The sequence below is a fragment of the Platichthys flesus genome, chromosome 15 (assembly GCF_949316205.1).
Source record: "Platichthys flesus chromosome 15, fPlaFle2.1, whole genome shotgun sequence".
NCBI classification, from domain to species: Eukaryota; Metazoa; Chordata; class Actinopteri; order Pleuronectiformes; family Pleuronectidae; genus Platichthys; species Platichthys flesus.
In genome coordinates, this window is record NC_084959.1 from 5,301,658 (window position 1) to 5,321,777 (window position 20,120).

The 20,120-nt window shown below is 43.6% G+C and overlaps 2 protein-coding genes across 3 annotated transcripts; both read right to left on the bottom strand.

Moving 5' to 3' along the window:
- Nucleotides 1–627: 627 nt before the first annotated feature.
- tcerg1b (transcription elongation regulator 1b (CA150)) lies at nucleotides 628–11,212 on the bottom strand. Of its 2 annotated transcripts, XM_062406365.1 has the most exons (21): nucleotides 11,156–11,212; nucleotides 9,564–9,795; nucleotides 8,705–8,857; nucleotides 8,187–8,439; nucleotides 7,852–8,094; nucleotides 6,856–6,915; nucleotides 5,478–5,678; nucleotides 5,226–5,326; nucleotides 4,896–4,984; nucleotides 4,623–4,783; nucleotides 4,396–4,477; nucleotides 4,166–4,301; nucleotides 3,807–3,896; nucleotides 3,552–3,670; nucleotides 3,231–3,381; nucleotides 2,976–3,140; nucleotides 2,663–2,845; nucleotides 2,202–2,381; nucleotides 1,847–1,930; nucleotides 1,490–1,590; nucleotides 628–1,367 (listed from the first exon to the last, which is right to left on the bottom strand). In XM_062406365.1, exons 1-21 carry the CDS (start codon nucleotides 11,200–11,202, stop codon nucleotides 1,166–1,168), a joined length of 3,033 nt encoding a protein of 1,010 aa, XP_062262349.1. In that variant the 5' UTR covers nucleotides 11,203–11,212; the 3' UTR covers nucleotides 628–1,165. The 2 variants fall into 2 exon arrangements, with proteins under 2 accessions (XP_062262349.1, XP_062262350.1); XM_062406366.1 differs by lacking the exon at nucleotides 6,856–6,915.
- Nucleotides 11,213–11,790: 578 nt separating this feature from the next.
- Nucleotides 11,791–19,991, bottom strand: LOC133969432 (clathrin interactor 1-like). Its single transcript, XM_062405916.1, has 12 exons — nucleotides 19,713–19,991; nucleotides 17,377–17,481; nucleotides 17,084–17,180; nucleotides 16,538–16,646; nucleotides 16,055–16,294; nucleotides 15,615–15,783; nucleotides 15,299–15,515; nucleotides 15,122–15,203; nucleotides 14,893–14,970; nucleotides 14,266–14,582; nucleotides 14,001–14,184; nucleotides 11,791–13,691 (listed from the first exon to the last, which is right to left on the bottom strand). Exons 1-12 carry the CDS (start codon nucleotides 19,751–19,753, stop codon nucleotides 13,318–13,320), a joined length of 2,013 nt encoding a protein of 670 aa, XP_062261900.1. The 5' UTR covers nucleotides 19,754–19,991; the 3' UTR covers nucleotides 11,791–13,317.
- Between the last annotated feature and the right edge of the window lie 129 nt (nucleotides 19,992–20,120).

Genomic DNA, 20,120 nt, shown 5'->3' on the forward strand with positions numbered 1-20,120 from the left:
CGAAATATAAACCGAATATGTTGATCGTATATAAACTATGTATACTCATGACTATGTAAAATTAAATAAAAATATCTGTAGGTACAGTAGTCTATATATACACTCGTCTATTTCTTTCTATCATTTAAATATCATTAGGAGCGGCTGATAAAACAATCTGCTTTGGTGTAATTCCTGGGTCACGATCGCAGATCAATACTTCCCATAATTTAAGTTGACCGATTATCAATAGGTTATGAACCAATTAATAATTGACTGTTACGAGTGCATATGTCAATTTGTGACATTTTTACAAATTGTTTACCAACAGTTAGTCTAATCAGCAGTCAATCTTTTATTTACCATCATAGAAAACTGAGAAATATTAACACTTTAATCACACGCAGTGATAAATCAGTTAGCAAAACTTGAAACGTAATTTTTAACCAAATTCAATTTGCCCTATGAACGTACTAATTTCATCTCTAGATGATCGGTGGGTCTCACTCAGGTGAAATATTTTAACTGCTGTGACAACAGGTATCTGGAGGTTAATCTGCTTCTTCATGAAAGAGGTTTAGTTTCTGACTAATTTCTCCAGATGAGTTCCAGACTTGCACAGAATCATGAAATCCACAGGACGACAAATTGAAAAACAGTGGAAGTTGCCTTTATTTCTTCAATATAGGAGTAAACCACTGAGCAGAAACTAACATTCACACTGAGCCGCTAAACTGATAAGTGGCACAGTGGAGAAGTAAGGCTTAAGAACGCCTCAGACACATGCATACACACACACTCACAGACACACTCCCACGCGCGCTCATCTTCATTTACATCTGTTATCTTACACCTCTTTGGCTGCCTGGGCAGCAGCCTCATCACTATCTCTCTCCCTCAATTGTAGTCAGTCAGAGGTGAGGGGTCAAGGGTCACCTTGAAATCAGGTAACCTCTGCTCCCTGCTGTTGCTTTGAATGCAGGGCTAATTCACGGCTAAGAGGTGACATAACACAGAGACCTCTACAATTCATCTCTCTAAGCAACATAACCCCCAGCAATAACACTGCAAGGCCAACCATGGGCCAGGAGGGCAGGGATGAGGGGGATGTTGGGGGGAGGTCATGCTCTGGCCGAGTGGAGGGCAAAGACGAGAAGGACACTGGCCGAGAAGGTGGCGCTACTCGTCACTTGGTAGAGCGTCTGGTGGGCTCGGAGGCCGTGGGGGGAGGTGGCGGCCCGCGGCGATCTAGGTCTTCAATGTAGAACATGATGAGCTTCCTGCGCTCCTCGGGGACACAATCCAGAACAAGGTAACGCTTGTCGTTCTGAAGGACCTTCTCCACGTCGTTCAGATGCTGCTCTGACTCCTGGATAAGTTTCCTTGACCTGGAGGAAGGGAGACAGGAAGAAAGCAGGGTGATCAAACTATGAATAATATCGGCTCAGTGCAGGATTCAGAGAAAAATGCTGTTAACTTGTTTTGTTAATGCCTCGTTGAGCGTACAGACCTGTACGTGATGAACTTTGTCTCCTTTAGCAGCGTCCTGAAATCCGCTTTGGCCGTGATGTACTTGTCCTTGATGTAGTCTTCAAACTCACGTTGTCTCTTCTACACAGACAGACACACAATTCACATTACACATCAACACTCAGACACAGTGTAAAGTAAGTAAAGCAACTAAAACCCACACCACTCACCAAGAAAGAATAATTCCCTATTCTTTTTCTATAAGTGACACCTGCACCTTATGAGTCAAACTTCTAATTAACTGTAACGAATTTAATGATTTAAGACGTACAAACCATCAGTCTATATTATTTCACACAAATGAAATAACACTGAGGTTTCTCATTAAAAGACTTACCCTGTCACTGGAGGAGAACTTAATACAGCGAGGATCTTCTTTGATGACCTTCTTCACCTCCTTCCAACTTGTTGTCAAGGTGATCTACAACACAAAGACCCGTCAAACTCATGAAATAAAACAGAGATCCACTTGACCCAGGTTGTTTAAAATAATGGATAAAACATATAAATAGACACTTTAGATTCATATTAATCTCTCAATAAAAAGTTCACTCTTGATATAACTGAATTATCTTCTTTTTTTAAAGCAAAAAGATTATTAAAAAAGTAAAATGCTTATTCAGATTATTGGTCACTTTTCTTGCTGTTGACTGTTTTTGGCACCTTTCTCGCTTCATGTTTTTACTCCTCACCGTGCTGGTCTCATCCAGAAGCTGCCTGAAATGTTCCTTCTTCTTCTTGGCCAGAGCTTCTACGTGTTCATTAAACAACTTCTCTTTATCCTCTCTCTCCAGCAGCGAAGCCGACTCCCAGCGATGGTCCTTCCTCAGGTTACGACGCGTGTCCGACCACGTTGCATCCGAAGAACGAACCTGGGGATGAATTACCAAATTATAATGGTTCTATGTGAAAGGCACGAGTTAAAATTGTGCTCGTGCAAAATTATTTGTTGCAGTTAAAATGGATCTGACTCGTTTCCTTTGGGACTGAATGCAGATAAACTAGACTTTTGTCCGAAAGTTTAGAATCAGCTGTTTATTCTCCATTTTCTCATATCTTTTGATAAATGACACACTGGTGAAATATGAAGACTTCATGACATTTTAAATACAGCACATTTCATTCGAAAATAAAAATCTGCAGAGGGTCTTACCATATCTGACATGAGCGCTCTGAAATGCTGGATGGCCTCCTCCCTCTTGTGCTGCTCCCTTTCCCGGTCGATCTCTTTGGTCTGTTCTGATCGGGCCTTCTGAACCTCGCGCTCCCTCTCTCTAAGACTGACCTCGATACGAGCCTGCCGCTCCAGCTCTCGCTCCTTGTCTACGTCCACGGTCTGCGGGATGTGACACACATTGTCTATGAGGGGATGTCGACAACAGCTAGGATTCTATCCACCTCATGCAGTTTTTACATCCTCACTCCATTTCACTGTTCCTCAAACCTAATTCATGTTTCAAACACACCTTGGATTGTTTATCCATGTACTGTTTGAAAAGTTCTTCTCTGAGTGCAGAGCTGTCCACAGACTTGTATCTTGGGTCCGTCTCCAGCCTCTCTTTAATTTTGCTCCATCGCTGGCCTCCCTCTATGTGCTGCTCATTCAGGAGATCGAAGAAGTCTAACTTCACCTGAAACCAGACATACAAATATTTAAACAAATCAGAAATCTACCCACAGAGAGCAGAAACACTCCAGTTGGTGGAGCCAGTGAGTTATACCTTCTCTCCTCTGGACTTGGAGTCCTCTTTCTCCCTCTTCCTCATAGCAGTGATAAATTCCACAAAGATGGCCTCCCTGTCCTTCATCTTCTCTATGGTCTTAAATCGAGGGTCTCGGCCATTCTTCATCGCAAATTCACTAAATGTTGTTCTGCAACGAATGGAAGATACAAACATCTCAGGAATATTTTCTCTATAGCACTTTAAGTTTTTTGTCAGAAAACAGCTATATTTACCACCGATGTAATATATCAGAGGTAAATATTGCAAAGATTTATACCAAAGATGTTAGTATCTTAAATCTCTGGCCTAGCTGTTTACCTGGGCGTGAACTTGGCGTCCTCCATCATCCTCCTGAACTCGTCTTTGGCCTGCATCAGCTTGTTCTTCTTTTCCTTCCTCTCCTCCTCCGCTCGCGTCTTCACATACTGGTCAAAAACCTAAAATAGACAGGAACCACAAGCCTATAAATGAAGGATTTTTAAAACATGGTATGGTAATGACAATACTCCAAGAAAATGAGTGAGTGATAACGAGGAAAGAGAGAGAAACACAAGACGGGAAAAGAGACTGGACCTGTTTTCTTTCTTTTGGGTTTAGCAGAAGGTAACGTGGGTCAAACACAATCTTATGAAGCTCTTTGTCCCAAGTTGAGAATGCAGACACCTGCACGTGAAGAAGAACAGTTGTGTTAGACAGTGAGCTGTGACCATATACCACTACCGTCTAATACAAACTGTCTAGGACCACAAACAAAACTAGGAACATTATTATGAAAAATGTATCCTCGTCAATAAAAAAGTAGAACAATTCAAGAAATAACACGTGACATTAAAAAATATTTGTCTCAAAGCCCAGTCTTGTGATGGTGTGTCTCCAGACAAAGACAGATAAACTTTACCTTAAAATATCAATCAGCATAAGAGTTGTGTTACCCCTCTTTCCAGCAGCATTTCTTTGAACTGGGTCATCCTGGCCTCCAGGGGCACTACGGCTCTTTCTCTGGCAGCTCTGAGTTCTGCCTCCATTGCTGCTTCCTTCTCTGAGTCCGCCTCCTTCACGTCCTCCTTCCTGTTAAGACAAAGACACAAGGAGTTTAGAGAATAGTTTGTAGGATAGTAGAAGAGTGTAAGTTTTACTGTACCCCAGGTACTGTGAAACTTACTTCCTCTTTTTGGCTTTGGTTGGCTCCTCATCCAGATTTTCTTCAGTAGCCATCGCTAACTCTGGCTCTTCCTTATTGATTCCTGTGTACCAACACACAGACATAAAATCATTAGGACAGTACAGCGTTGAGAATGTTTTTTGTTTACCAAGAACAGAAACTATAAAAATCAAGTGCTTTATACAAGGTCATAATCCCTGACTCAGCGAGTGTGACTTTGTCCACACCTGTCTTCTTGGTGTCCTCCAGGCCTCTCTTGTGTGGCGGCTCCTGGATGTGCTTGTCGACGTCAGCTCGACCCACCAGCTCCTCGGGTCGGTCCCACATGGACAGCCGTGTTGTGGGGTTGTAGAAAAACACGCGTTCGTCACCCGTCCATACCACACACCTGAAATGAAGTGATCCGACACACACGGTCATCAATAGGAGCCAGGTAGAAGAGAAAATAAGAATGCGGTAGAGAATAGAGATAACAATGTTCTGCGTTGTGCCATGCATACCATGGTGTGCCAGGGATAGGGTTGGTGGCTATAGGCCTGGCTTTCTGAGCGGCTTTTTCCTCTTCAGTCATTTCTTCTTCTTTGGGCTCCTTGATTGAAACAGAGAAATTTAGTACAACTATAGAGCATAACAGTGCCGGTATCATATAAGTTAACAAGAATATGAAAATGGGATAATTCTCCCATAATTTCTAGGTCGATTTATTTAAATTCAAGATGTCTCACTGATGTCCCTGTAATCACGTGTTAAAAAGGAAATAAATAATGTGGAATGATGATTTAATTTTGCTGATCACATCAAAGCTAGACCGTTTTTTACACTTCACATACCTCCTTCTCAGTGTTTTCATTTTTGTTCTCTTCATCCTCCATCTGCATTGCCTCAGCTTCCTCCTGGGCCAAACGCTGCTTGATCTTTTCTGCTTCTCTTTCTGTAAACAGTACAGAGAAAGGGTTAATAGTGAACCCCACTGCCCTTGGCTTGATACACAAAACAGACACACAAACAAAGTGTACTTATAATGTAGCTCAACAAATAAAGCCTGTAATCTCCGTGTGTGTGCACTAGTCAGCAATGCGCACCTTTCTCCAGCAGGGACTGTGGTTTCTCCCAGGTTGACTCCAGTGTTCGGTTGTTGTAGTAGTAGGTTTTCCCATCAGCTGTTTTGTACTCTGACCACTCGGGAAGGTGCATCGATCCGGCCATGGAAGCAGGGGCAGCCGAGAGAGCCAGCCCGGGGTGCATCATGGAAACTAAAGGCGGACCCATACCAGGAAGCATGCCTGTAATCAGTAAGAGAGGAGAGAGACAGACCATGATTACATAACTGTCATCTTTTATGTCTGACCAACAAAAGTAGTTGTGGTGGACTAAACTCTAGTCATTTGTTGATATGTAATTTGGTGACATGTCATATTCCTGGTTGGCCATTTGTTATCAACATGAACTAGGACCCCCAGAGGTAAGAGAGTGAGCTCCACAGGCCGCATGATACTGATTAACTGCCACTTTAAAAGCATCTGCCTCATTGTTTGGAGAAGTAGGTAATTAGATGAGTCAGTGAAAGATGAAACTACAGAAGTCTAAACGTAACTCACACACAGCAAACACACAACCATGCCACAAAAGAGGACCACGCCTTGTAGTCCTAACTGGTTCACTTCTGGACGGCAACAGCTCACATTAATGGGAATGTTCTATCCTGACTCGGCCCAACCCAGCCAATGTTCAATGATTCGCTGATGAAGTCAGAGACATGAAATACGAACACTTGATAGCATATAATATGTGTCTCTCATTGTAAATCATTGCTAAGCAAAATAACAACTCTAAAAAACAGAGATCACTGTGTTCTTCCTCCTCAAACATTTCTCTTACCAACAAAGAGTTTATCAGCTAAACAAAACACTTCTATAATCTGCTTGAGCATCGCTCTTGTTGCTTTTGCAGCACAGTCATTGTCTGAAACACTTAAAACCTTTTCTCAGGCTAAGAAACAAATAAACATTTCCCATAATAATTTCCAATAAGTATTTCAGCAAATCCTGAGGTTTCTTCAGTGATGTCTTGATAACAATGACCATGAATGTGACGTTCATCTAAAATGATAGAAGCCCACAAAAGACACATATGGTCTTAAAAAAACAATCCTGCAAATGTTCTTGATGGGTTAATCTAAAGAAAGAAATATTGGAAACAAGACTTGAGCACATTGTCCAGTTCTACACCCTAAAATATGCTGATGATGAAATGGTTTGCATGACACATTTGATCCAGAGATATGAAGTCTGTGAGTTGATTCGGTATCAGGCAAATAAATGAGGTTTCATGCCTGTACACTGAATGGATCATGTTCACAGCATTCACCACAGTCCAAAATATAGCATATGACTTATGTAGACATCATTCACTACCATGCTATCTACTGTGGGTCTGAGGGGCGAGCGGTGGGGTGTTTACCGTTGGCGCCGGGGCCTGCCTTTATACAGGGTCCACCTACTATCTGCATCATTGCTACACCTGAAAGAACAAGCAAGGATCTGGTTGGACACAGCAGGACACTAGACATCAGCTACCACATGTGTTTAAGTTTTGGTCCCTACGCAGACAAACACACCCAGATAATAGACTCTGGCTTTTTCTTTGAAAGCCCAGTGTACATTGTGTTTACAATAGAAGAGTAATGTCTATTATGAGACCGTTAGTAAAAAAGCATATTTAAAAGAGCGAATCGTTTGGTTGGTACAAAACAAATCTCAAAGTCAATCAAGAAGATCTTAATCTGATATTTATAAAATCAATCAACAAGTTCCCTAATTTAGCCCATCCCTTGTCTAACTGTAATAAAGCAACTTCACACACACTAAATCCACAGACACACTATAAGCTGATAAAAATTATCTCCCCAAATGTGCTTTTCACTTAAAATGAAGGACAGAGGGATAATAATAGACATTTTACTGTGAAGAGGACAACACATAGGAACAACAGAAGCATTTCCATTAACTTACATCTGTATGTAACCTACTGATCTCACAACCTGTCTGTGTCTAGTATGAATTACTCTGAGACACATTCACATTTTTTACATGTATAAGCGAGTTCCTGTTGCCCCCAAAATAATCCTGTGGTGTTCCAATAACAGTGAGAACTGACCTCCACCAGCTATCCTCATTTATTGTTGTCATATTAAATATACCTGTAATGCTGAATCAGGGTTTCCACAGGGTTTGAAAACTAAATGCCAGTTGTCTCAAAATATTTGCTCAGATAAGTGGCCGACTAACATCAGAGTATTCGAGGAATAATAAATCGAGGAATTAAATCTTAACTGGTTAACTATCACCAACATTACATAATTAACATTTGTAATTGGAGGAAGTTACAGTGATGTTACCTGAATGGTTTGTATACTGTCTGTGAGTTTCTTGCTCTTGCCGAGGCAGCAGTTATTACCTGGTAGAGGAATGTGCATGCCCGGCAAAGGCACCCTGAAAGGAGGCACCATGACAGGTGGGAAGCCAGGCATGGCAGCGTTGGCCTGGGCCACACTGTGAGACAGGCCCGCAGGCAGGAGTGACACAGTCTGCACCGCGGTAACAGGTGATGGCACCGTGGAAACAGTCACCACAGTGACTGGAGACACACCAACGGTTGAGGTCACCGTGGCAACAGGGGTGAGGTCTGCTACAGCAGTGGCTTATGGAAACAAAAAGAAAAAAACAAGAGGATTGCAATTTTTGCTTTCGTGTACAAGTGGATGCGAGTATGATAATATCTAAAGTAATTACCTGCATTTGTCACAGAGGGGGAGGGGGAGTCTGGACTGGAGGCGAGTGTGCGGGAGGAAGTTGTGGACTGAGTCGAGGATGCTCCGGCCGTGCTGGCTGTAGTGTTGATGGTGCTTGAGCTGCCAGCTGCAGTCACCCCCCCACTTGCTCCTGTCCCCACAAGAAGAGGGTTGAGTTCAGACTGCTGGATGATTTTCACACCATCAGGTTTACTCCACGATGACTCTCTGGTCCTGGCATTATAGTAATACGCCTGTGCAAAGGACAACAGACAGACAGGCCTTTTTAACTGGGTGACAAACTGCATTGTGTATGTGAGCATGTGTATTCCAACATTGGACTAAATATTTTGCATCAACAGAAAACTTCTTGTAAAACTAATCTTCTCTACAACAGGACTCCCAGGCTTAATTTTATTTAACATACTGTTGGGAGGCCATTCATTATTTATCTTTTTCCAGAATGCCTTAACCAGCATAGCAACCCTGCTGTGTGTTTACATGCAACTCCCGGCTTACCTTCCCCTCTGACGTCTTGTTCTCTACCCAGATCTCCTCTGTGGGGTTGAGCGCAGGGGTTGCAGTTGCAGGAACGGGAGGCATCCCGGGAGGGAACAGCATCCCTGGAGGAGGCGGTAGGCTACCAATGGGAGGTGGAAGGAATGGAGGTCTCTGCAGAAAAAAAGATTGAGACCCAGCATTTAGTTTTCAATCCATATAATCACATGAGAATCCTCCCTTCACCAACAAAAAGTGATGATACTGAATACAAGGAAAAAGGGCCAGTAAGATGAGTCATTGCTAATTTACCCAGCAGCCTGTGTTTATACGACTATGAATTTAAATCTGCTCAATCACTAGTAGATCATTCAAGAAGGAAACACACTGTAACTAAAAATCCATTAGGAAGATGGTAGAAGTCATGGATATTATAAAAACAGTGTTCAACACGGCCGTCCTTGATTCTGTGTGTACTGTTCCAAGATCTAACACTGCTGATATTCATGCATGAATTATGATCTTGCTTTGTGGTCAACAGACTCTGCCCAGCAAAAGACTCCATCACTGAAAGTTCACAAACAACTCAACAACTCAGAACCCAACAATCAACTGACTCAATCTGAATTATGATAGACATAATATTATTTGAACTGACTTGTCTTATATGTCCCAAAGGGGCTGACACAGATACATACATTTTGTCATTTTAAACTATGGATGAATCGATGATTAGTACTTCAACAGGCCACTTTAAGTCTCTTTCCATCTCTTTGTTAATGCTGTGTATAGCATCACTGCAGTCAAACATAAAACAGTTCAGCCCCTCACTATCATGAAATAAAACATGCATGTTTGTATAAGAATGGGAAACAGTCACCTGTAAGTGAGGAGGTCCAATAGGTGGCGGCATGCTTCCTGGTGGCGGGATGGGTGGCATGTTGGGGTCAAAGGGTGGACGTGCATACGGGGGTCGTGGCGGGGGCCCTCTCATCATGCCAAAAGGAGGAGGTGGTGGTCTAAGGAGTGGTGGTGGGCCCCGTAACACTGGGGTCTGGACAGGCGCAGGTGCTGGGGCAGGGCCGCGGAACCGCACCGCCTGCTGCGCCATTCTATCACAACAAGGTCACAATGAGTTAAATGATGGGAACTATCAAAAACCCTCAGATATCATCACTTAGGTAAATCCTAAAAACCTAGCATGCTATTGAAATGTCCCACCAGACTCTACGTGATTCCAATGTACGAGTGCACAAATTAATTCACACAGGAGGCTTCACTGCCAGCTGCCATTCTCAAGGACTTGAAAGGTATGTCTGGAGGACATCCATCTTGGGAAATTCTTGATTACAAAGCAAAACAAACCTCCTCATTCACTTCTAGTACAAAAAAACATATTTCTGCAGGGCACATTCAATTTAAATCAATTAAGGACAGTTAAATCATCATTGACTGTGCAAAACCAATTAGTATCAGTGTTTTGTGATGATATCTAATAGCAGTACTGTGAGCACTATTAGAAGATAATTATTACAATGTGCAGCAATTTAAAAACAAACTTGAAACTGCATCACAACTCAGTTTTGACTGTAATCTGTAGGCGGGGCAGTTCAAGCATCTTAGAGAACCTGATAGTTTATCTTTGTGTGTTCTCTGGCTTAATGTTGTTGGATGTTGAGGCCACAACACCTGCTTCATCACTCCTTGTCTTCCTTGTGAATGAAGACGGGTCTTTGTGAGTCTGGGGTCGTTGACTTCACATGCTGCAGACTGAACTCGAGGGGATTTGAACGAACACTCACATCTGAGCTCATGGGCCTGAAACTTGAGCACAGAGGCTGGATGCGAGCTGCTGAAATACGTGCAAGAAGATGCGTCCAGCCGGGCCGGACATCACTTAGCGTCGTGATGGGCATTAGTCGGCACGTTTCAACGCTGGATCCTTCAGGGCGGATTCCTGTTGCTCGTGCGTGTTATGAATTATGATCCAAAGCTAAAAAATCTAACACACAGTGGGTGAATATGTCACTAACGTGGCCAACAGACAAACGGTCCATTCAAAACACAGTTGTGCGCCTCTGCTTACTAATGACTGTAGCATAGCTTAGCTAGCATGCTATTGTACACTATCAAATAAGCCCAGAATGCTTACTCAGGGAGGGAGCCGTGTTGGACAGAAGCAACGGGGTCATGTGAGGGGAGCATCCCGGTTCAGCAGGGACTTGTGAGTCGGCGTTTGAGCGCGGTTTCGGTATTTACCGCGTGCCACGAGTGTACAGAAGCGGCGAGCCGATTGGAAACACAGGCTAGTTAGCCGCATGCTAGTTAGCTAGCGTGGCTCCATTCACTAGTGAAAACACCGGTCAGCACAAGCTATCAACCTAAAAAACTACTTTGTATTGACACTCAGTTTGTGCTCCATTTCCCACTGAGTCTGCACTGGTTTAAACCCTTCTTGTGGTTTTAACTGACCTGTTGTCGCTGAATCCGATGGTCTCGCTCTCTGCCTGGTCCGCCATTACAGGAAAGTGTTACCACTCGCTTCCTGGAAACGCCCCTTAGTCATCTCTCTGTCTGCCATTGGCTCAACGCCGCTGTCGATCGTGGCGCAGTCCGACCTGTGCGTGATCTGATTGGACGTTGATTGTTCGCTTGTATCCTGTTTGTCACGATGTCTTTGTTCAGGTGTGTGGATGTGTGTATGCGCGCGTGTGTGTGTGTGTGTGTGTGACCCTGTACCTACTTTAAAAAAAATTATTCAGATGGATGTTATTCTGCAAAAATGAATATAATAGTTTTCTAAAACTTTTAGTTTAATTTGTATATTTATTTGTAAGTCTCCATGATTAAATGATGAGGTAAATTAGCATATATCGAATACTGATTTCATATATAGTATAAATATATTATCAGAAGTAATGAAATAAAAGTAAATTGGTAAAAATGAAATAAAAACATGTATATAAACTCAATGTTTTCAATGAAAGTTACTACAACCCTGTTCATGAACCTAAGTAAAAACCTGTACGATCATGAAGACAAACAACCTAGAAACTGGAGAAAGGATGAAACTGAACCTTCATTTTTTATAATTTAATTTAGTGTTGAATGATGTACAGAAAATGAGTACAAACAAATGAAATGAGCTGTACCAAAAAAAGAAGAAAAAAAACATGTCTAAATAATATTATTATTAGTTCTCCAATATGAACATAACCTTACAAGTTAACTAATAAAATATTAAACTAACAGCTATGCAATTATTCCTTCTGAGAGTAACAAAATAAAGATTTGGTCATTCGGAGTGCAGTGCCTAAGAAAATGACAAGAGGCTCCGCTTAGTCGTGTTTGCACATCAAACAGAGAAAACTAAATCCATACACAAAGTCACACCCACACACACACACACAGACTCACTCATGTCTCACACATTTGCTTCACCAAGGATCCCAACACCCCTTCGATCGATCTCAGCTATAGCTGTAGAAACCATTTATTAAAAACGAATGACTTAAGTACATCGTTTGTGAGGCCTAGATATGCAAGAGACCAAATAAATGAGCTGCAAGATGAAAAATCTTTAGTGGTAAAAAATACTAAGTAATGGTACATTGCTGAGGTGTCCCAATAACTGCTGTGTACCACTGCCTTCAACATGAAAGACGTTTAAATAATTACACGATGATGTTCACTCTAGCAGATGATGGCCCTCCTTTCCCACAGCAGGCCAGAAAATACTCATTATTAAAGACGTTTTTCTCCCCCTCGGTCCATAAACAGTGTCTGTATGCAAAAGTGTTGAGTGGAAGTATTGGTTAATTGTACTTAAAATACTGACTGATGCTTTCATTGAACATTAATACGGCCGAGGCATCCAAAATGGAAAGTACAGGACAAGTATCACTTTTAACTGTAACCCTGTTATATCTCTGAGCAATTCAAGGCTTCACTCAAGGTGTCGTTTACACATCAACCAATATCCTCCTACTGTACATACATCCACTGTGAACTGCTACGAGCCTGATGACACGATGGGAGGGGAGACAGACAGACTGAGAGAAAAGGGATGTAATTCATTATCTCACTGCAAACACCCATCCCAGATTCTGCTGCAGCACCAGAGTATGGATTCTCTGAACTCCAGACACTGTAACTGTTATGCTGTTTACACAAGGAGCGAGAGAAAGTAGAATTTTGATTCAATCAGGTTGAAATCATGTTGAAAGTGATGTCTTGGGCTACAATGCAGAATTAAGGCAGCGATGCCATTTTAACCAGTCGACCCTACTGATTGACTTCTCAGTGCAGTTATAGAGAGAAACGTTCTGTCGTGATGTCTTGTAATGACACTGCTGTTCATATTAGAAACAAGTGAGGATTGTGGGGTCAACAACTTCCCTGCTCTTGAGGGAAAAATACCAGAGGGCGAGTGTCACCAGGGGGCGATCTCCCCTGCTTCAAAGATTGTGTCATCAGACTGGGATAGCGAACGATCACTGGTTTCACCTCGCCGAAAAGAGCAGGAGCAGAGCGAGAAACATGCAAGGTTGTCTTCAAGTACAGCGGCCTGTCCGTGGTTCACGCTCTCACACTGTCAGACATGCACATTCACACTCACACACATTCACACTCCTTCATTTGCCAAAATTGCCAAAGTTAGCAAAGGCATCTTGTTTGGGTGGGACCACAGCTGGGCTGATGTTGTGTGAGAGGCCCATACCGACTCCCGGCATTCCCACGCCACCCATCATCACTGGGGTGGTCATGCCCATATTCATGCTCATGTTCATTCCCATCATGCCTTGGTTTGCCGGAAGTCCGCCCATCCCCATGGTACCCGTGGTCATTGAAGGTGGCATGCCAGTTGCCATTGATGCAGGCATGCCCATCGTCATGGCACCACCTGACATCATGGGATTGGCAGGTGGTCTGATGGGTGTCATGTGGGGCGGGGAGCTCAGGTTCAGTCCTCCAAAGTTCTGGGCCAACAGGTTGACGGGGGGAACACCTGCAGACATGAACAGGGACGAGGTGGACACTTGGGTTATGGAGCTGTGGAACAGCTTGGTCATTTCTGTCAAGACCCACTTAATGCCTCGGACTTTATTAATTCAAATCCCTGAGTTAAAATGTTGTAATAATATCTAATATCAAGAATTATTCATTCAATATGACCTGGACCTGTGTGAGCAGCAATATTAGTCTCACAGGAGAAATATTTTTGATCTTTTTGTAGACCTGCAGATACGTTGTTTAGTGAGTTTGTTTTCTTTTGTATTTCTGCAAACAGTAAATTAATTCCAGTGAAACGTGATACCTTGTTGCTGGATGATGTTGTTGAGTGTGGGCGGTGTCTTGGTGGGGTTGAGGCCTGCTGATAGGAAGTCCAGGCTGATATTGACGGAGGGGTCAGACCATGTCGACCCCAATGATCCCTGACCTCCGACGCCAAGCTTCTGCTGTTGTCCTATAGGATGCTGAGATGTGAAGCCTCCCAAGCTCTGAAAGAAATGACAAACATTTTACCAATTGATAAATACATATTAAATAAATGGTAATGATGTGATGTGTACCACACTAACCTGTTGAGAGCGAGAAAGGGGCACGGTGGCCATAGCAACAGACGTTCCTGGTGACGCTCCTCCCAGAGAGAAAGTCAAGCTCTGAGACGCGCTCAGTGTTGTGTGTGGACTGTTTAGTTGATGGTTAACTCCGCCCATCAGGTCAAACAGCTCAGCAGAAGGTGGGCTGGGGGCGGGATTAGCGGCTGGGGCAGAGGGTAACTGGACGCTGCCAAACAGGTCGATGACAGGCTGGGAGGAAGCAGAGCTCGCTGGGGGTTTGGCTGAGAAGGCGCTCCAGTCTCCAAATTCTCCGTTTCCATTGGATGATACAGCAGCTGGCCACAAGAGAGTTTTGACATGTTAAATTGGATATGGACAATAGCTATAATGCACTCTAAAAAACTATATACAAATCTAACCCTGTTCTCAAAGAGCGAATTTCAGGATTTAAGATATCTCACACCTTAACTGTTTGGTATGAGGGCATAGGGTTTTCCTTTCTTATATGGATCCTACTCCTACACTTGTATGGATGACAATCAGCAAAACTGGCCCGTCCAAATAACTTCATGTTTACTCCTCTTTTTTGCCCTGAAACATTTATTATGAAGCAGCCAAAGATCACAGAGGGAAGAAGGAGCTTACCCGAGGCGGTTGGGAGGCTGGCAGAGGCTGCTGGAGAGGAGAAGTCAGCAAAACCAGCGATCAGGTCTGAGCTACCACCTGGATGGAGGAACACAATTGGATTCATACAAAAAGCTAAAGTCTAAGAACCATTTTGACCAACAAAGATTGACATCACACACAGTAAGATTTTTAAAATCATCTTCATGGACTTTGTTTCTTCCTCGTCTTTTTGAGAGTTGGTTCCTACCTGTTGTGTTGCTCTGATTGGATGAAGGGTCGATCACTAACAGGTCAGCGAGGCCGCTACTGGATGACTGCCTCACTGATGACTAACAAGAGAAGAACATAGACATGGCAGTTATTCATGTGCGATTGAAAATGTGTCTCACTTTTAAGGAAGTATGACAGCGTTTGTGTTGAGCACCTTTTCCTCTGGGCTCTTGTCCCCAGTGTAGTGAGCTGCTGCACCGAGGTCCAGAGTCTTGCTGCCCGACGCTCCGCTGCGCTTCCGTGTGGTGGTGGTTGTGGTTTCTGTAGCTTGTGTGATCTGGATACTCTTCGTTGTGACGGTTTCCTCCTCATCTTTGAACTCCAGGGTTTCCTGCCTGCCGTTTCTAGCTGCTCGGTCCTCCTCGTTGTCACTATGGCAGACAGAAAATTGGGTTATTGTGTGTTTGTGTTTGCTGTGATAATCCAAGACAGAGGTTTTACCACACATGACTGCCATACTGTACGTTTACCTGATTCTGTCGGGTGAGTCGTCTCGTTCCTTCTTCCTGAACTTGTTGATTGTGTCGTCGATGGTGCTGCCTATCTTGTCACTGATCTCTCCGAGCTTCTCGCTGAAGGGGAAAGCTCCTTTGCTCTTGTCCCAGTCCTCGTCCCACTTACTCCGATCCAACTCATTAGCTGGATTGAAGGAGACAGGAAAGTGCAGTGAGAGGCATCCCCCAAAGGTCATGAGCAGTCCATTATATTACTGGTATAAACCTCCTGAATCTGTGTAACTATTCTCTAAATATTCTGCTGCAAATAATAATTGTAATATTTTATCGATACATTGTTTGGTCAATACATTAAAAAATCTTCTTGGTTTGATTAACAGTGAAAAACAACAAGATATCCAATTGACAGTGATATAAAAAACAGCAAATCCTGATATTGTAGATAAGTTACGTACAATTCTTTAGGGTTCCGCTTCCGCTTCCTCCTCCTCCTCCTCCTCCTCCACCTCCTACTCCTACTCCTCCTCCATCTCCTCCTCCTCCTCCATTACTGTCAGAAGAGACTCCAATGTATTTATCCTTATTCTTCTTGGCTTTCTTCCTCTCCTCTCTCAATTTGTCATCGTCCTGGATGAACTCAACCATCTCTTTCACCTTCTGACGCACATTGATGCCCTGATCTTTACCATTCTCATCTGCAAACAGACACAAGCACAAATTAAGTTTTTTTTTTTAGGGGGGGTTGTCTTGACAGACCACCATCAGGCTTTTACTTCAAATTAAATGGAAAGGCTACTTAGAATTTTACTGGACAATTAACCATTTCTATTTTTGACACTCACGTCCAGATATACACATCTCTGTGATGGTCCTTGTACCTACAGCTAAAAACATCTCAAATTTATTCAAAATAAAGGAGAGAAAGAGGAAAAATTCACCAATCAAGTTGTAGTTTTCTAGAGATCGCAGGTCGTAAATGTGTTCTCTGGCACTGGTGACGACTCTTTCAGACCCGTTCCTGATCAGATAGGCCAGCAGCAGTAAGGCCTGGGAGAGAGACACAGTGATACAGCAGGAGATAGAGTGAGGACATAATGAGAGAGGTACAGAAATGACGAGGGGATGATCCAAGCATTGCTCATCGAGAAAAAAATGTTCGCCAACAATGTACTTAAAGTCAGTTCTACGTAACTCAACTGTTTAAGTGAATTTAGTTCTTCTCCTAGAAGTTTCCCTCCCTAAAGTCACTTCTACTCTCCTAAACTCATCCCAATTGCTTCCCTAAAAATACAAACTCACTATTCCTCAGCATTTGTATTACTCATAATTCTATAATTCCTAAGTCATTATGCAGGTTGGACACGAGTTAGTAGTTGAGAAGCACTGCTCTCTTATTTGCACGACAGATATACAGAATTCACGTATCGTATCTTGGTATATATGTGGAAGGAACAATAAAACTGCCAACCAGAATATAACCACACCTTGTACACTCGTCTCCAGTTCTTCTTGTTGTCCTTCAGCATCCTGGTCCACAGCATGTTCATCACCTCTGGAAATTGCTCATACATGAAGGTCGACCTACACACACAACCAAACAAATATGTATGTTATGCAGGTAAAACCCCCGCAGGTAAACCAAAGCAGAATGTGGCCAAGAGAAACAGCTTGTTGAGTTACCACCTTTAGTAGAACGTGTCTTTACCGGCTGCATTAGAGATAACATGGATGCGTTTACATGGCCACGCAGTGACTGTAATGTGTGTGTTGCACATACTTGGCTATTTCTCCCATCAGTTGTCCAGAGGGTCCCCAGGGGTCGTCATTGGTGGCCTCTCTCACCTTGGACTCAATCTCTGAGTAGTTCATCACCACATTGGTGCTGTTGACACAAACATGTGTTTTTTTCATTATTAGAAGTACTATCAATATTTCATAGCTTATACAAAACACACGTGCTGCACAAACAAAGGCTAATCAGAATAAATGGCTATAATCAAGAGTTGAGTAATCTAAATGCTGCACTGATGAAAAAGAGAATCTCAGCTCACTGAATAATGAATGAGAGTTTACTCAAAGGCTGTGTACTGACCAGTGCACTTGAGAGCACAGACACACAAGTACACAGTGTGAGTAATACATTCAGCTGGTTAGGGCACAACGGAGGATGAGACGGTTTATTGCCTCATGAGCTTGTGTTTGCAGAGGAACCTTATGCTGTGTCTGCTTCCTGTTCTTGTAGCTTTTGTTGCCTCACCTGCTCCTGTGTTTGGTTTTCCGGTGTGTGCGTGTGCGTGTGCGTGTGTGTGTGTGTGTGTGTGTGTGTGTTGCATCTCTATATGGGCATGGCTTGTTCTACAGACTGCCTGCAAAAAGTTCAGCCAAAGCACTGCAACTTTAAACAAACCTCTCTTGTGACTACTACATATGTGATCTTCCTGCTTTAATTATCCTTTCCCTTTTTAAATTTCCTTCTCCAAACTTCTGCTCCTCGTTTCGTCTTAACACCCAAGTAGCTGCTTTCTCCAAGCTCGGCCAACCTACTAGGTAAAAGTAAATAACTGATGCCTTAGACTCCGTTATTGGCAGTGCATAAGACAGACAGACAGCAAGGGCTCTATAATAGTGTAGCTCATAATCTGCATGAAAAGCAAAGCTGCCACTGCCAACCCTCAGGCTGCAGATCAATAATACAGTATTTTCATCATGGCTAGCCTGGCACCACAAACAGCTGATGGGATCTGGTCTCTAACAATCCCTAAAATACTAATTATATTATTACTACCTCTACTGCTACTTCATAGCAGGCGGGGGGGCTCTAGTTATTGATGTAACAATAAATTGTCGACCTGACGTGTCAAACTCCATCCTGCACTCTATCTCTGTCTCTTTAGGGGCATTTTGTAATCTTATTCCGTTGGACGAATATTGATATATGGATTGTTATATGATTGTCTTGCAATTTATCGATAAACAGAGAATCCCTGTATCGTGATTATTATCGTTACTGTGGGCCATGTATCGTGCATCCTATCGTAAGTTACCCTGTGATTCCCACCCCTGGTCTGAGCTGAGGAGTCACGCTGAACCGCTATATTATCATCAGAACTAAACACAAGTATAAGTCTTCCAAATGTGGAATCCACACATAAAAACTACACTCAACAAATACCATGAAACTCCATATACTTCTGTCAGAATAACTTTTACTCTGCCCAAAGTATTTCAACATTTCAGTTGTGTTTGCTGTGGTTTTATGTTATTGTCACTTCCTGTCAGTGAATGATAAAATGGACGGTATAGCAGGATTTAGGTGTTTTGTATTATATTGTAAAACACCTGCAGCAATAGTTATCACACAGATCCACAACATCGAGGAGCATCTCTGCAGAGACAAACCACCGAGGTGGGATTAGCTACTACACAACCATGTGTTTGGTCCCAGACAAGCTTTGTTGTGTGTCTGGGACCATGGGAGCATGGGCCTCGTCAGACCGGTGTAGCTCCGACTGGAGACGCGTTTGGCAGCTAATCATCAGGGAACGTTCAATTATCAAGCCACTTCCAAAAATTTGCAACCAGTATAGTTCCGCCTCCGGGTCTGGGTTTGAAGCCGGTGGAGGCTCGGTGAAGATAGCGGGCATCACCGGGGCGGGACAGGGCGTGATCCGGCCGCAGCATCAGTGCTAACGGGACCACTTCCCTGATGACCGACCGAGCTGGGCTTAGCTAGCTTAGCGGAATTAGCTAGCTGGGTCGCTCTGGGTCGCACACATATTAATTCCCCTATTATAGCATCACATTATTATTCAGCCGAGTGAACCAGGGTGAAGGGAGCACATGAGAGAAGATGCAACAATAAAATAATAAAATTAAAAAAAAATTTATATTTATGCTCCAAGGTTGAAGGTTGGCAGCTAGCCCGGCTAGTCAGGGCTAACAGCTGAGGGCTAGGTCCGTGACGTCACGGCCGCGCATCCCTCTCCGCCCGGCGGGTGAGGCTGCTGATGTTGCCCGGTCTCCGGTTGGCTTGCACCGATTAGCTTAGCAGCCTCCGAGCAGGTGTGAGCGGGTGAGTGCGGGCGAGCAGCGGCACCTGCTCCGGGTACTCACGCTTTGTCCACCAGCTCCCGGACTTTCCACATATTCAGCATCTCCGCACGGGACCGCGGACTCGCCCCCCCCGCCCGGCCGCGTCTCTACGCCCTGCACGGCAGCGGTGGTATCCGGTAACCGACGACAGTCCCCCGCCGCTGGCCGCTGCTCCTCGCCCCGGTGAGCTCCGGTTGTTGAACGGCCGCTGCGGGTAACGAGCCGGCCCGAGTTGTTACGGAAACCTAGGTCTCCGTCTACGTCACGGAAGCGTCCTGCGCGTGCCCTCGCGAGACTCAGTGGAGCGCTCGATGCAAATTGGAAAGAAAAAATAAATAAACACGAACACGTGATATTGAATTTAAAACAAAAAGAAAACTAATCATTTTGATGAAATCATTTAAATACACCTGTCACACCAGGAAGCGA